The 14,785-nt window shown below is 35.4% G+C and overlaps 1 protein-coding gene across 4 annotated transcripts in view; it reads left to right on the top strand.

The window, feature by feature from the left end:
• ARNT (aryl hydrocarbon receptor nuclear translocator) overlaps positions 1-14,785 on the top strand; it is a 104,074-nt gene that overhangs the window by 77,420 nt on the left and 11,869 nt on the right. For 2 of the 4 annotated variants that reach the window (XM_036905229.2, XM_036905230.2), the window contains exons 5-12: positions 2,267-2,311; positions 4,376-4,589; positions 7,130-7,343; positions 8,587-8,689; positions 10,194-10,259; positions 10,644-10,729; positions 12,274-12,350; positions 13,009-13,143. In XM_036905229.2, coding sequence (XP_036761124.1) covers positions 2,267-2,311; positions 4,376-4,589; positions 7,130-7,343; positions 8,587-8,689; positions 10,194-10,259; positions 10,644-10,729; positions 12,274-12,350; positions 13,009-13,143 — 940 coding nt within the window. The remainder of the gene's footprint in view (positions 1-2,266; positions 2,312-4,375; positions 4,590-7,129; positions 7,344-8,586; positions 8,690-10,193; positions 10,260-10,643; positions 10,730-12,273; positions 12,351-13,008; positions 13,144-14,785) is intronic. The other 2 variants (XM_036905231.2, XM_036905232.2) reach the window with 1 other exon arrangement.

Genomic DNA, 14,785 nt, shown 5'->3' with positions numbered 1-14,785 from the left:
GGTGTTTTTTATGTGTGTGGTAGGTAGCTATAGAGTATGCTTGCTGGGTGTCCACAAGAACACAAGCAATAAGGATTTCTTGGTTGCATTTATTAATTTGGTCTATAAAATCTGTACAGATAAATGGTTTTATTCTTTTAAAAATGACAACAGAAACAACTTTTATGGAGATGAGTTTTGATTAAATTTGTTTAAGTTATCTGTCAAGATTATGAAAAAGTTTGCTTTCTATTAAATCCTCAATTCAAATATTAGTTTTATTTTTAGAAAGTTCATTCTATATATTATTAAGCATTAATTATTTGTTTTTTAAATATTGGGTTTATAGCTACCTCAGAAACATGAATACAACCCAGTGCTTAACTGAGCACTTATTATTTATTCATTGATGATGCTGTTGGTCTTGGGAACTTACTTTGCAAACCACTGATGTAGAGAACTAAGAAATGTCAATCAGAATAGTTTAAAATTACTCTGAAGCAGAATGATGCCATCATAGGCTTTGAATGAGAGGGTAATATATAAAATGCATATGAGATTTTTTTTTTCTCTAGTAGCAGTTACGTATGATTGATGAAAGAGAAGCAATATAGACAGGGAAGTAGATAGGAGGCTATTGATAAGAGCTATAAAAATCATAAGGGCCTGGACTAGAGTGATGGCAATGGAAAGAGCAAAGGAGTGAATTGAAGAGGGTTTTGAAGAATTTATCAAAATAGATATTTGTAAACACTTTAGGATGTGAATGACCTCTAAAATGAGAAGTTAATCATAGATATTTGGGAAATAGTTTTTCAAGCTGTATTTAGAAAGTCAAGCCATTGACTGAAATTCCAAAAAGCTGTGGAAATATGACCTAACTATTTTAGTCTTCATTTATTTTGCTTAATGTGAATATTTATGCATTCATTTATCTCATTCAGAAACATTGGAGTAGATAAGGGATTATGTATCTAAAGTAAGAGTTGTAGTAATGGGAATTTAAGATAACTTTCTTCCAAAACAGAATTCGTTCCTTTAAGATAAGATTTGTTAAAGCTAGTTCACCTCACATCCTCTTTGGGAATTCATTAGAAAAAAGCTAGAAATGTATTAATTTTTTCAACTTTTGAAAAAGTGATTTGTAGTTTGTTAAGGAACTATAATAATAACCTGATGGACATGAAACTTCAAGTTACTTAATATCACTTAGTTATCTTTCTCTTCCCTACTCTTGCTTTCCTGTCCATATACATAAATTTTCTCATGGTTCTCATTATTACTATGTTATTTTTGAGTCTCTCTTTTTTTCCTTTTTTTAAATATAAATTTTCCCATATATTGATAAAGTCATTGTATTTGTAATTTTTAATAGTCTTTCAACATGTTATTATGTTATATTTAGACATTTTACTTGGGGCTTCTTCCACTATTTGTATGTATATTTGAAATGGAATTAATACTGATACACTGACCTACCAACACATTTGTGTTTCTTCAGTAGATACCAACCTTTACAGTATTTTGGTTTTTCAGAGAAACTTAACGGTAATCCTGTGTAGTCCACTTCAGAGGAGGAGGAATTGGTACTGGGGATCCAGCAGTGTTGTGGCTTTATTGAAGAAAAATGATAAAGTGATTGAATAGGAATTTACTACTTTGGGATCAAATCAGTGATAGAGGGTATGCCACGAACCTGGCTCTTGTTTTTTATTTATATAATTTCTTCAGTGAAATCTGGTTGGTTATTTTGTCTGTGAGTGCATGTGTGCATACCTATGTGTTACAGAGAGATTTTATTTGTCATCAGTTGTTTGATACTCTAATAGTGATTTGCTTTTTGATTTTTTAAATTATAGAATGGCATATGTGGTTATCATTTTCTTTCCAGATTGGGAGCCGTGTGTAAAAATGGTATTCTCTTGTTTGGTTTTTGTTCAAACTGTATATCCTTGGTCTCTAAAATGATTGATTGGCAAAATGCTATCTGTGTTCAGATTATGTTAATTTGTAATGAATACTGGCCTTGCTTTTATGTTGACCTTTGTCCTATAAGTTACTTTTTCTTTATCCTAACAGTTTGTATAGTTACAGGCAAGGTTCCTGTCCATATTCCATTTCCCCTCCTTTTCTCTGCATCTATATTTTGTTCTATATCCTTTTCCTTTCCCTTCTTTCCTTTCTTCTTTCCCCTCCTGCCCTCTCCTCTTCTTTCTCTCTCCCTCCTCCCTCCTTCCTTCTTTCTTTTTATTTTAATTTTAGCTTAGTTCATTAATTCTGTTTTTAGGTCGGATGATGAGCAGAGCTCTGCGGATAAAGAGAGACTTGCCAGGTAGGAGAACAGAGTCTTTTAGCATGATGAAGCAGATGGTGCTGCTTTTTCTATCCTTTTTCTTACTCTGCTCTTTTTTCCCCCTTCTCTTTGTGTTTTTCCTTATTCTTGGCAAGAGAGGACAAGGTTTTTTAGAAGTTTATTTGTAACATAAACTCTGGCTTCCCCCATCAGAAAGTGGGTGAGTTGAGGGACCTTAGGAATTTAAGATACTGCTATTAGTTTTATAGTTTTTTCTTTTCCTCTTTATTTCAGTACTAAGTTTCATAGAATAAAAAACTTTAGAAACAAATGGTTGGTACTCTAGCAGGAATATACTCCTTTATCAGAAAACTCAAAATATGTCTGTTTGCAATTAGTTCCCGATCTGAGGCTTCAGTATTTTACTCCACACCTCTCTAGAAAGCTTACCCTTTCCAGATTCACAGCCTAGACTACTGTGTCACAGGTATACTGGTATTGCTTCAGTGATTGAATCTTTTGTGGCTTCCCAGAAAAGTTTTAGCAGCTTTGATGTATGTGACTGTTTAAAAGATCAACCTTCTGGACTTCAATCAGAAACCTGTCAGTTACTAGGAAGATGGGTGCTTTAAGTTTGAGAGTAGAATTGTATGTTTCTCAGGCAAAGTAACTAAATATAGACCTGTGTGACGAGAGCTTTTTGCCGTTTGGAAAAGAGACTCTTGAGTTCTCTTTGGAGACTGTTGTCAATGTAGAAATACTGTGAAAGAATGTGCCCATATTTTTCTGTTTTCTGGTCTCTGTGATTTGGGACAACTCAGTAGAAGATAAATCATTGATGTCAACACCAATTTCACTTCTTTTCCTCCTCTATCAGCTGGTTCACAAACTCCTTTTGCTTCCATTTTAACACCCTTACTAATTCTTTCACTCTTTAGAAAACTGACCTGGCATGGTATGATGGGAAGAACATTACATTCATTGGGAATGAGGGCAGCCCTTGGAAAGTCACATCATTAACTGATTGACCTTAGTTTGCTCTTCTCATAAAAAAGAGATTTATGGTATATTAGTTTTGCTTTGTCAAAGAACTTTTATTCAAACAGAATCCTTAAGTGTTAATAGAAGTAAATAAGAAAGGTAAAGCAAAGCTTCTTAAGTAGAAGCGGAAATGAAATGTAGCATGTTGTTTGTTCTCTCCTTGAAGAATCCCCATGGAAAACACTGAGGAATTATTGGGCTTTTCAAAAATCCAATTTGGAAACTACTGGATTATTCATTTTAATAACAGTAACATTCTATCTTGATTTTAAGGAAGTCAGTATTGGAGATGTGATCTACTTACCTGTTGAGATCTACATTGTCTGTTTTCAGTTCTTTAAGCATCCTGCTCCCATTCTATTCCTGCTTGCCAATTCACTTTGTCCCAAACTAAGAACCCATAAGAAGACCTCTAGAGGTGACGGTATCTTACATCTCTTGAGCTCAGTGTACTGACATCGCACCCAGATAGAAAATATAAGACTTCATGCACGACTGGGACAAATAAAACTTCAAAATCTTCCAATTCTGCCTTCTAGGGTTGAGAATAAGAGAGAAGTTTAGAGTAAACATTTTATAAACCCCGGGAGTCTATACTGTCAATTCTTCTATCAGCTATTGAGCAACATACTTGCATTGGAAAAAAAATTGGTCATTTTATGTCTTCAGCCTTCAAAAAGTTGAGTTAGTAAACATGAAGTCATCCAGATTGAGGTTATTTGTCTCTCAGGAACTTAATAAAATCAACATTTTAAAAGACTATTGTTTCTTAAAACATTTTTTTTGTTCTGAGGGAGCAATAATTTGCATAGAGAGTAAAGTTTCCAGGAGATAGAATTGTTGGTATGTGCTTATTCTCTGTCTGCCTTGTTGATTTCTATTCCATGCTTGCTGTGCATGAGGTTGGCAAATCTTACTCTAACTTCTGAGACTTAAGTACTGCTAAATCTAAATACCAAATTTCTTCAGTAGCTCACTTGGTGTCCATATCACTCTCCCTGCTCCCAGATGGCCAGATGTGACCACCTGGATGGGGCTTCTCCTCTTTCTCTCTCTCTGCAGGGAAAATCATAGTGAAATTGAACGGCGCCGACGGAACAAGATGACAGCCTACATCACAGAACTATCAGACATGGTACCCACCTGCAGTGCCCTGGCTCGGAAACCAGACAAGCTAACCATTTTACGCATGGCAGTCTCTCACATGAAGTCCTTGCGAGGAACTGGCAACACAACTGCTGATGGCAACTATAAGCCATCTTTCCTCACTGATCAGGTCTCTGGGACACAGCTGAGTTCAAAATCTGTTGAAATTTTTTATCTTTTTGGGTAGATGACTATAATCCTGAATAGTGCATTATCTTAGGAGTCAGTGCAGAGCTGAGTCTATAGGTTGTCTAAAGGACAAGAATTTGGCTCTTGAGAAAAATTCAAACCATAGAAAAGTGAGTTTTTATTGCCGACAGTGACATTTATTAGCATTCAAAGAGTGAGAAGTAGGGAAGACTTTGTAAAAACTGTTTAGCAAGCTTACAGGTATTTTAGAACTTCACACATGAATACAGCCTATGGGGTGTAAGAAGAACAGTGGAATCACAGGGAGAAGAGATGACTATCATGGAACCAGTCCTCTTCCTTGGCTTTAGGGTGATAGAAGATAGAAGAAATCTATTTCTTATTCCTGAAGCTACTTCCAGCTTTGTTCATAAAAGGAGTTGATAATAGGCATCATTGTTGCTTAGATGTGCTCTTCTGCACTGGATACACTGTGAGAAAACAGAGAAAGCAAAACATTTATAGCCTTTCAGGAACTCAGTCTGAATGTGAATATGTGAGTGGCAGGATACATATATAAGTTGAAAATACAGGAAAGTGCATACAGAGAAGAAATGCCGTTTAAAAACAATGTATTTAAAACAATTTATATGGAGCTAGATAAACAGGTACTGAAGGATGGCTAAAGTGAATAGAATGACCAGGCCTGAGTGAGGATGGTCAGCAAAGATTTCTAAGAGTAAGGAAGGCATTTTTTGTTTTGATTATTAAAAATAACACATGGTTATTGCAGAAATATTTGGAAAATCCAGTAAGTATAAGGAAGAAAAAAGTTCACTTGTAATGCCACCCTTTAATTCAAAGGATTAGAAGGAAATAATATGGCTTGCAAGAAAGCATTAAGAAGAATTTTCCAAATAGCACAGATTATTCATATGTATGTACATTGAAATGGTGAATCAGTTTGTTCTAACAGTATGTATAACAGGTATTGATTCAGGAATCCCCAGTTATGCACCTTTTATGGGCTAACCAGGTGCTTTGTGAGAAACATAAAGAATGGTAAGAGATAGTCACTGGTAGAAACATGTAAAAAAATAAATGATAATATAAACACAGAATCAGTTCCAGCATAGAGGTGCAGTAGTTAAGTTCTATAGGAATGCAAACATGGACAATGAAGAATAGGGGAATACTGTTGTAAATATTGAAAATAACTCAAGTAAAAGTCTAGTGAGAATAATTGCATTATTCAAGGAAAATCAACTGGCTTAGCTTGCCTTAGGAGATGATAATAGGAACATAGGCTGGGATCTGATGATGGACTATTTGGTGTTAAGTTAAAGAATTTAGATTTTAAGTTTTAGGCAGTGAGGAGCTATCAAAAATATATTAGTAGAATTGGTAGCATTTTAAGGATGGATTGGAGAGAGTGTGAAAGCAGGGAGACCATTTCATTAGTCTTGGCATAAGATGACCAGGGCAGTTACACAGTACTGGAAAATAGAACTGATAAAACTTAGTAACCACTGGAGTGTGAGAGAGAGTAGGTTTATTTGAGGTTTGTAGCCTGAAAGGAAGGTGACACTGTTAATTAAGAAAGGAAATGCCAGGGGAACACAGAGAATTGTTTTTTGGAGGGGGAAATAATGACAGATTTTGAGATGTTGAAATTAAGTTGCTGATAGAATATCTATTTGGAAATGTGTAACAGATTTTGGGATTCGGGTTTGCTTAAAGCTCAAGAAAAAAATTAGGCAAGTCTGGAGATACAGACTTGGGTAGAAGTAGATATGATTTCTCAGGGAGAAAGTATGTTATAAATAGAGAAAAGAACTTAAGATAGAACCTTAGAAATAACTATACAGACTTGAACAAAGGAAAGGGAGCTTGAGGTAGAGAAGGGACATTTAGAAAGGAAGCAAAAGTTGGAGGGTGGTGTCATAGAAGCTAGAGAAAAATAAAATTTAAAGGATAGAAGGAATAGCATTGTCAGATTCAGCAGAGAGACTGAGTGAAATGATAGAGACCCAAGAAAGGAGACCTGAATTGGCAGTTAGGAGGATGTTGGGTAACCTCTTGAAAAAAAGCATGAGTGCAGTGGTCTAGAGTAGAGACTGCAGTGGAATTGAGAAATAAATGAAAGGTAAGAGAATCAAGCCAGTGAACATAACACTCTTGGTATAAGCTTGGTACTGTAAAAAAGATAAATTGGGCAAACTTGATCATTTTATAGATACGAGGGGAAAGAGAAAATGGGAGTATCTGTAAAGCCTTTTTATTCCTCATCTTGAGTCCTGAGAAGAAGAGGAGAGGATAGGGACATAGAGACATTAAGGAAATATCTATCGGAAAAACCTATCTTGTCAGTGATGGTAATTACATATAGGGTGCAAAGCTGTGGCTGTGGATCAGACAGGAGCCAGCACTTTGGTTATGGAGAGATACATATGGCCTGAAGTATCTTAGTTCTTTCCATGAATAATAATACTTGGTTTTTTCAGAGTTCATTATTAACTCTTATTTCTCTTCCTTGGGCAGGAACTGAAACATTTGATCTTGGAGGCAGCAGATGGCTTTCTGTTTATTGTCTCATGTGAGACAGGCCGGGTGGTTTATGTCTCTGACTCAATGACGCCTGTTTTGAACCAGCCACAGTCTGAATGGTTTGGTAGCACACTCTATGATCAGGTACACCCAGATGATGTGGACAAACTTCGTGAGCAGCTTTCCACTTCAGAAAATGCCCTGACAGGTATGAGTTATGTGAATGGAAAATGAATGGGAAGTCCTTTCTTCTTTTTTTTTTCTGGGACACAAGAGGTGTTTTAGCTCTTAAAGTTGTTCACTGAATCTGTCAAAGCTTCTAAAATACAAGTTTTTTAATATACATGCAGATAATATACTTCATAGCTCATCCTTAAAAATGTTTCATTACTCACAATGCTCATATAAAAGTTTACTTTAACCTTAATATTAGTATAAATAAAACAGCAACAGCTAAACCAACAAAAAGTGTTTTTTTCCCCATTCAAAAAAAATTATCCAAGTTTCTGTCTCATTTGAACAGGTAATTTACCTGGCATATTTTTCTACCCACTGTGCTTAGCTTTGGCTTTACATTAGGTTCTATGAGAATAGATGTTTATTTTAGAGGGGAGTGATTATCAGTCAGTGTGTAAGTTTTTATTTTTGTTGTTATTTGTAGCTGTACTATTTTTCTGTCTTGTTTTACTTTTCCTTTTAACCCCTATTTTAATACTATTCAGTCATTTTGCCAGCTTGGCTAAAGGAAACAAGTCACATCTGCTCCTAAGAACTCTGGGAAAAATTTAAAAATAGAAGCAGATCAAAATGGCAATTATAGTAAAATGCAAGAAGGTCTATTATGATCATTAATGTTGGTATTTAGTTTTTCCCTTTTTTATGTTTTTATGAATTTCATTTTTTCTGTTTCTTCTTTTCCCTAAAGTTGCCATTGGTTTCTATATAATAAAAGGGGGAACAATTTTGGCTTGTTACAGATATGTGTTTCTATAGCATATAAAATTAATTTGTTTAAACCAATGACATTCACTCAGAGTGTGTGTGTATGTGTACATGTGTACATACAAAATAATTATATATAAAATATGTAGAAATACATTAAAATAATCCAAGAATAAATAAAATATATTTAGAAATACAATAAAATATAAAATAATTAGACCCAAGAATAAAGTCTTGCCTTTTAAATGCCACCACTACTCTCTACTCCTACTGTCCCTTGTACAGTGTTATTTTTTCCAGTGCTGTCTTTGTAAAAGTAAGATTCATTGATGAGAATTTGAGGTATTTTAGGTTTGGAAAAAAATCCATGCCCTACTTGGCCTATTCTGTTACAAGCAGAGATTGGAGGGCGTGAATAAGTTGTTTACTTATCTCTGCCTCCAGTACCTCTCCCCCTCTTCCCCACACACAAGAATGCACTCCAGATTGCTCTTTACATCCTTCTTTAGGACGTATCCTTGATCTGAAAACTGGAACAGTGAAAAAGGAAGGTCAGCAATCTTCCATGAGGATGTGTATGGGCTCAAGGAGATCATTTATTTGCCGTATGAGGTGAGTGACAGGCTGAGGATTGTGATCTGACATAGGAAGAGTTATATGCTGAGGGTTTGATTTCTGTTCAGAGGAGTTAAACTTTTAAATCCAAGATTCAGTTGGATTAAATTTAACTCTCAAGAACCCATATGGATCATAACAGAATAAAGTGTTGGATAAGAGAACTAACATTTACTGAACTCCTGTGCCAGACATTACAGTAGGTACTCTATGTCTGTCTGCTCATTTCCCACAGCTGCCCTGTAGGGTAGAATTCATGGTTAGTAGTTTGCTGATAAAAGAAAAAGAGACTCAAAGAAAATTAATTTCCCAGGATTACATGGATAGTGCCTGCTACAGGACTTTGTTTTAATCCATAGTAATCATACTCCAAAACCTGTATTTGTTTCCCAGTACATTTGGAGACATCCTCCATGTATTCAGAGCATTTCTTCATTTTTCTTTTTTTTGGTAGAAATTTGAGACTCTTTTTTGGTTGGTATTCAGTGTTTATAAGTTATATACTATACATTTTAGGATTTTGAAGAAAGGATGGTGGTACTTCCTACACAGATGTTTAAACGATGTCTCTTAGTCATAAAATAAATTCAGGTAGTATAATGGAAATTGTCTACATTGTACTGAGAAGTTGCTTACTAGAAGTGATGAGTAGGATATTAAGAAATATTTCTTGAGAGACTTACAAAATTGAATATTATTTGGCTTAGTGGCTTAGAGTAGCTTCTGAATTCAGACTCCTGGATTTGCTCCTTATATTCTGAAACCTTGAGCAGATGAAGTGACTACTTTATGTTTTGATTTCATCATCTAATATCAAGATTTATTTTAATATCATCATAAAGTTGTTAGGAGGACTAGAAGAATAAATATATGTAAAGATGCTTAGAATAGTGCATGACACATATTAGATTCTATGTAAGTATTACCTATTACTATTTTAAACAAGGAAGGAAAGTAGAGAACATTGGAGAGAGGGTCCCAGTATATGGTGTGGCCTATGCAGAGACATAGGCAGAAGCAGGATGCAAATAAGGAAATGCAGCAGGTAGATTCAGTTGCCACATAGAGCTTGGATCAGCAAACCACAACTCTTTATTTGTAAATGAAGCTTTATTAGAACATAGCCATACCTATTTGTTTACATATTGTTGATGACTTTTTCATGTTATAAACCAGAGTTGACTGGTTGCAGTAGATTGTATGGCCCAAAAAGCTGAAAATATTTGCTGTCTGGTCCTTTACAGAAAAAGTATACTGATCCCTAATATAGAGAATCTGTGCATTTGAAGAGCATGCATTTGAAGAACATTTTGACCTCAAGTTCTAGGGCAGTTACAAGTTTTAGAAATAACCAAATCTGACTTGTCATCCTTGTTAGGAGCATTGTTACCTATTTTCTGTCTCTAGTTTTATTCAGAGCCTCTTACCTGGCAGTTAATGGCTGGAAAATTCTTTGATGGTGTAGCTTAATTGTTTTTAATTTCTCTGTTCATTGAAACAGGTGTGGCAATAGTTCTGTGGACCCAGTCTCTGTGAATAGACTGAGCTTTGTGAGAAACAGATGCAGGTGAGATCCTAAGCAGTGAAAAATCAAAGGGATGTCTTGTAGAGATCATCACTTTTCAATTATCTTACTGTAGTATTTCCTTTATTGGTCCTTACCTTCATCCCTCACTTCCCAGTTACTTTTTTTCTGGCAGTATTTTCCTGAACTTGATCACTCTGTTTAAGGAAGTTGCCCTACCACTTTACCTGTTTTCTTCCTACTGCAGTACTTTTCAGTTGCTTTATTTTTGCAAGGGTCAAAAAAATGGTGGTCATTTTTGGGTGGGAAAGGTCCAAGAGTGACCTGTTTTCTAAGTATCTGAGCCTGAAGTTAAAGATACTAAGCCAGCATCGCCTTTTAAGTGTTATGGGTAGGGTTTTCTCCTCACACCTGTAATTCTTCTAGGAATGGACTTGGCTCTGTGAAGGATGGGGAACCTCACTTTGTGGTGGTCCATTGCACCGGCTATATCAAGGCCTGGCCCCCAGCAGGTAGGAAAGTTGGATAGTGATTGTCCCCTTGGTGCAGCAGGTTACTCACAGAATCCAAGAAAGTTAGCTAACATTTACCACGTATCTGGTATATGGAATAGACTTTATAACAAAGTTATATATATAACAGTTTATAAAAAACTGTAAAAATAGGAAAGAAAAAGCAGACTCCTCTTCCCTTACAGAGCTTATATTTAGTTGAGGAGATGGATTACTCAGACTTGAAAATGACTCAGTGTTGGCTGTGTCACAGAATATAGTTTTTAAATGTGCAGATTCATAATGTATACCAATGTTCTAAGTATTTGTGTGCAAAAAAACAGTTGGCGTACAGTTAATTTGGGAAAGCTTTGTAAAAGTAGGAGCAAGACTGAGGGAGAAGAGGGACATGGCTTGATTGTAGTAATGTACAAAGGGGATATTCTCTTTAAAGGTCTTAAATCAGAACTTAAGCAGATTAACTTTACTAGAGCTTGAAATCAAACAGGGAAGGTGAGAAAGGTGATTGGGGTGCAGGGATCAGCTTTTTAAGCTGGCTTGTCAAGAATTTCCAAGTTGTAACAACTTTATTACTTCCATGCTTGGTGAGTATGACTGAGAAGTAGGGGCTATAGGGAGACAGAAACTAAAAGAAAAGAAAGGCAAGGTGATGTGTTTTGTAATATATTAAACTTTGGATTTGGGAAAACCTGGGCTTGATTTTGGTGTTGTTATTTACTAGTGGTATAACTTAGAGTAAATTGCTTGACCTTTATTATAAAAACCTCAGTTTTCTCATCTATAATTTGGAGAAAATATATCCCATGTAGAGTTACTGTGACTATTAGATTTAATATAAGAAAACCTCCCAACCCAGTGCCTAACATATATGATAGGCACCCAGTAAATGGTAGTTAAAGGTAATTAAGTAATTTAAAGTAGTAATGACATTTGAATTTTTTAGTTTATAAACTACATAAATTATACATTTGTAGTGTGCATGGTATTTCATACTTCTTTATAGCTCTCAAAGAAATACTATTTTTCTTGGTAAAAAGAAGATAACTATGCAGAATAGAGGGGAAAAATGCATCCTTTTGTCCTTTCCACATAAAACATTGATACATTGGCTTTTCTTTTTTCAAAGGACATGACCACTGATGTTTGGTTTAATTTCATTTTTGGTTGTTTACTTACTTTAAAAGTTGCGGGTTGGGCAAAATATCTGTCCCCTGTCTATGATATGGTCACAGAATGAATGGTGTTTGTTTTGGCCCCATAATTTTTAGAATACTTTGGGTGGGGCCTGTACTCTGCAGTTTTTAGTTGTAATTTTAAAATTAATGTGGGTAAAAATATGTGAGTTAATATGTGTAAAAATACTTAAACCAGTACTTGGCATATATGATAATTCTATGTAGTTATTTATCTTTATTATCATTCATCATTCTCTGATGTTTCATACTTAGCCTCTTCATTCCTACCTGTATTTTAAATCTTTACCTATCTGACTTTTGAAGTTGAGTTTGAGAGCTCTGTTAAACCTTTACTTCACCTTGCTGAAGGTGTCTCCCTCCCAGATGAAGACCCAGAGGCTAGCCAGGGGAGCAAGTTCTGCCTAGTGGCCATTGGCAGATTGCAGGCAAGTATGAATTTTCCACATCTATATCATCCCTTTTCAGTGAGAAATCCCTTCAGGACCTGTTCATGTTAATTTTCTTTTACTCTCTGGATACAAATGAAGAATTCTATAAAACCTCAAATATTTGGAGGGATATGGCATTCATAGTTAGTATTGCTTTTCTTGGAGTTAGCAGAAGCTAAAGAAGATAAGAGCTGAAGGGGGATCTTTCCCCCTTATTTTTCATATTTTTAGTTTTACAGTGCTGTATTTTCTATTTCCAACTAATTTCTTTTGCTCCTATACAAGAGAAGAAAGATCTTTTCATTTTTATCATTACATGACTCACAATAGAGAAGTGGAATTATTTTGATTCTTCTCATAAAATTAGATAAGTTTCTTGATTACTTAAGATAGTAATTTTCCAATCTGAATAATGAACACAGCCCAGCTAAATGAAAGTAGATGGGTTTTAGGTTAAATGAATTTTTATCTTTCTTTACAAAGTTGGTGAAGAGTACATGCATGGGAATGGAGCTAGGTCTTATGCCTCTCTGATTGTCATTTTTCCTTTTCTGGATGGGATGTGAAAGTGTAGAAATTTCTAAAACTGGGAGCCTCCTGTCTGTGTAAGTGACCTTAAGAAGATGGGAACTCATTTTTATCTCTTTACTTTCAGGTAACTAGTTCTCCCAACTGTACAGACATAAGTAATGTTTGTCAACCAACAGAGTTCATTTCTCGACACAACATTGAGGGAATCTTCACTTTTGTGGATCACCGCTGTGTCGCTACTGTTGGCTACCAACCACAGGTGAGGAGCTGGAGCTATTACACCACTGATACTTAGGCCTGTTTTCTCTTGGCTATGTCGAGATTATTCAATCCTGTATCCAGAGATGGCCAAAATTTACCAGTTCCTGCTCAGAAAAAGAGATGATCCTAATCTATCAGTAGCTAGATTTACTCTCAGTTTCCTACCAAGGGTATCATCTAGAACTAGAAAAATGTGTCTTCTGAAACCAGATGGGAGCAGCAGGCACAAACATGTATTTATTTTTTGTTACATACTAATATAGATATTACTCGTGTAATCCCCTAGATGCATAGTAACCCACAAAATTATGAATATTTAGCAACAATTATGATTTTTATTTAGATTTCTCATTCAGCAGACCAGGCAACTATTAGAGTTGAGAAATAAGCCAGTATATAAAGTCATTATATTCAAAACTGTAGTGGCCAGGAGGGACTTCTGGCTATGGCTTTGTGAGAGAGGTCAGTAAAAAAAGGTCTTTAAAAAGAACAAAGTTCAAAGATTTGTAGTACCTAATTTAACACCTATTCTAAAGCTGTTAACAAGACAGTGTGGTATTGGTGTAACGATAGATGTACAGATCAATAGACCAGATACAGTTTATTCTCACATTGATGGCCAATCTGATTTTCAGCAAAGATGCCAAGACAATTCAATGGGGAAAAGAACTCTTTCCAACAAATGATTATGGAACAATTGGATATCGATATGCAAGAAAAGTAAATAAAAGAAGTTGGACTCTTAACTCACTTCATACATGAAAATCAACTCAGAGATATAAATGTGTAAGAGCTAAAGTTATGAACTTCTAGAAGAAAATAAGAGAAAATCTTAGTGATCTTGTGTTAGGCAAAAAAAAATTTTTTTTTTAATTTGGTATCATTAATCTACAATTACATGAAGAACATTATGTTTACTAGGCTTCCCCCTTCACCATGTCCCCCCCACATACCCCTTCACAGTCACTGTCCATCAGCATAGTAAGATGCTGTAAAATCACAACTTGTCTTCTCTGTGTTGTAGAGCCCGCCCTGTACTGCCCCCCACATTATACATGCTAATTGTAATGCCCCCTTTCTTTTTCCCTGCCCTTATCCCTCCCTTCCCACCCATCCTCCCTAGTCCCTTTACCTTTGGTAATTGTTAGTCCATTCATGGGTTCTGTGATTCTGCTGCTGTTTTGTTCCTTCGGTTTTTCTTTGTTCTTATACTCCACATATGAGTGAAATCATTTGGTACTTGTCTTTCTCCGCCTGGCTTATTTCACTGAGCATAATACCCTCTAGCTCCATCCATGTTGTTGCAAATGGTAGGATTTGTTTTCTTCTTATGGCTGAATAATATTCCATTGTATATATGTACCACATCTTCTTTATCTATTCATCTACTGATGGACATTTAGGTTGCTTCCATTTCTTGGCTATTGTAAATAGTGCTGCAATAAACATAGGGGTACATCTGTCTTTTTCAAACTGGGCTGCTGCATTCTTAGGGTAAATTCCTAGTAGGCAGAAACTTTTACATGACACTAGAAGCATGATTCACAAAAGAAAAAACTGATAAATTTGTTTTCATCATAATTAAAATTTGCCTTCTTAAAAGGAAATCATTAAGAAAGTGAAAAGACCAGTCACAAACT

The sequence above is a fragment of the Manis pentadactyla genome, chromosome 4 (assembly GCF_030020395.1).
Source record: "Manis pentadactyla isolate mManPen7 chromosome 4, mManPen7.hap1, whole genome shotgun sequence".
Taxonomy (NCBI): domain Eukaryota; kingdom Metazoa; phylum Chordata; class Mammalia; order Pholidota; family Manidae; genus Manis; species Manis pentadactyla.
This window is presented reverse-complemented; position numbering and strand designations above follow the sequence as displayed.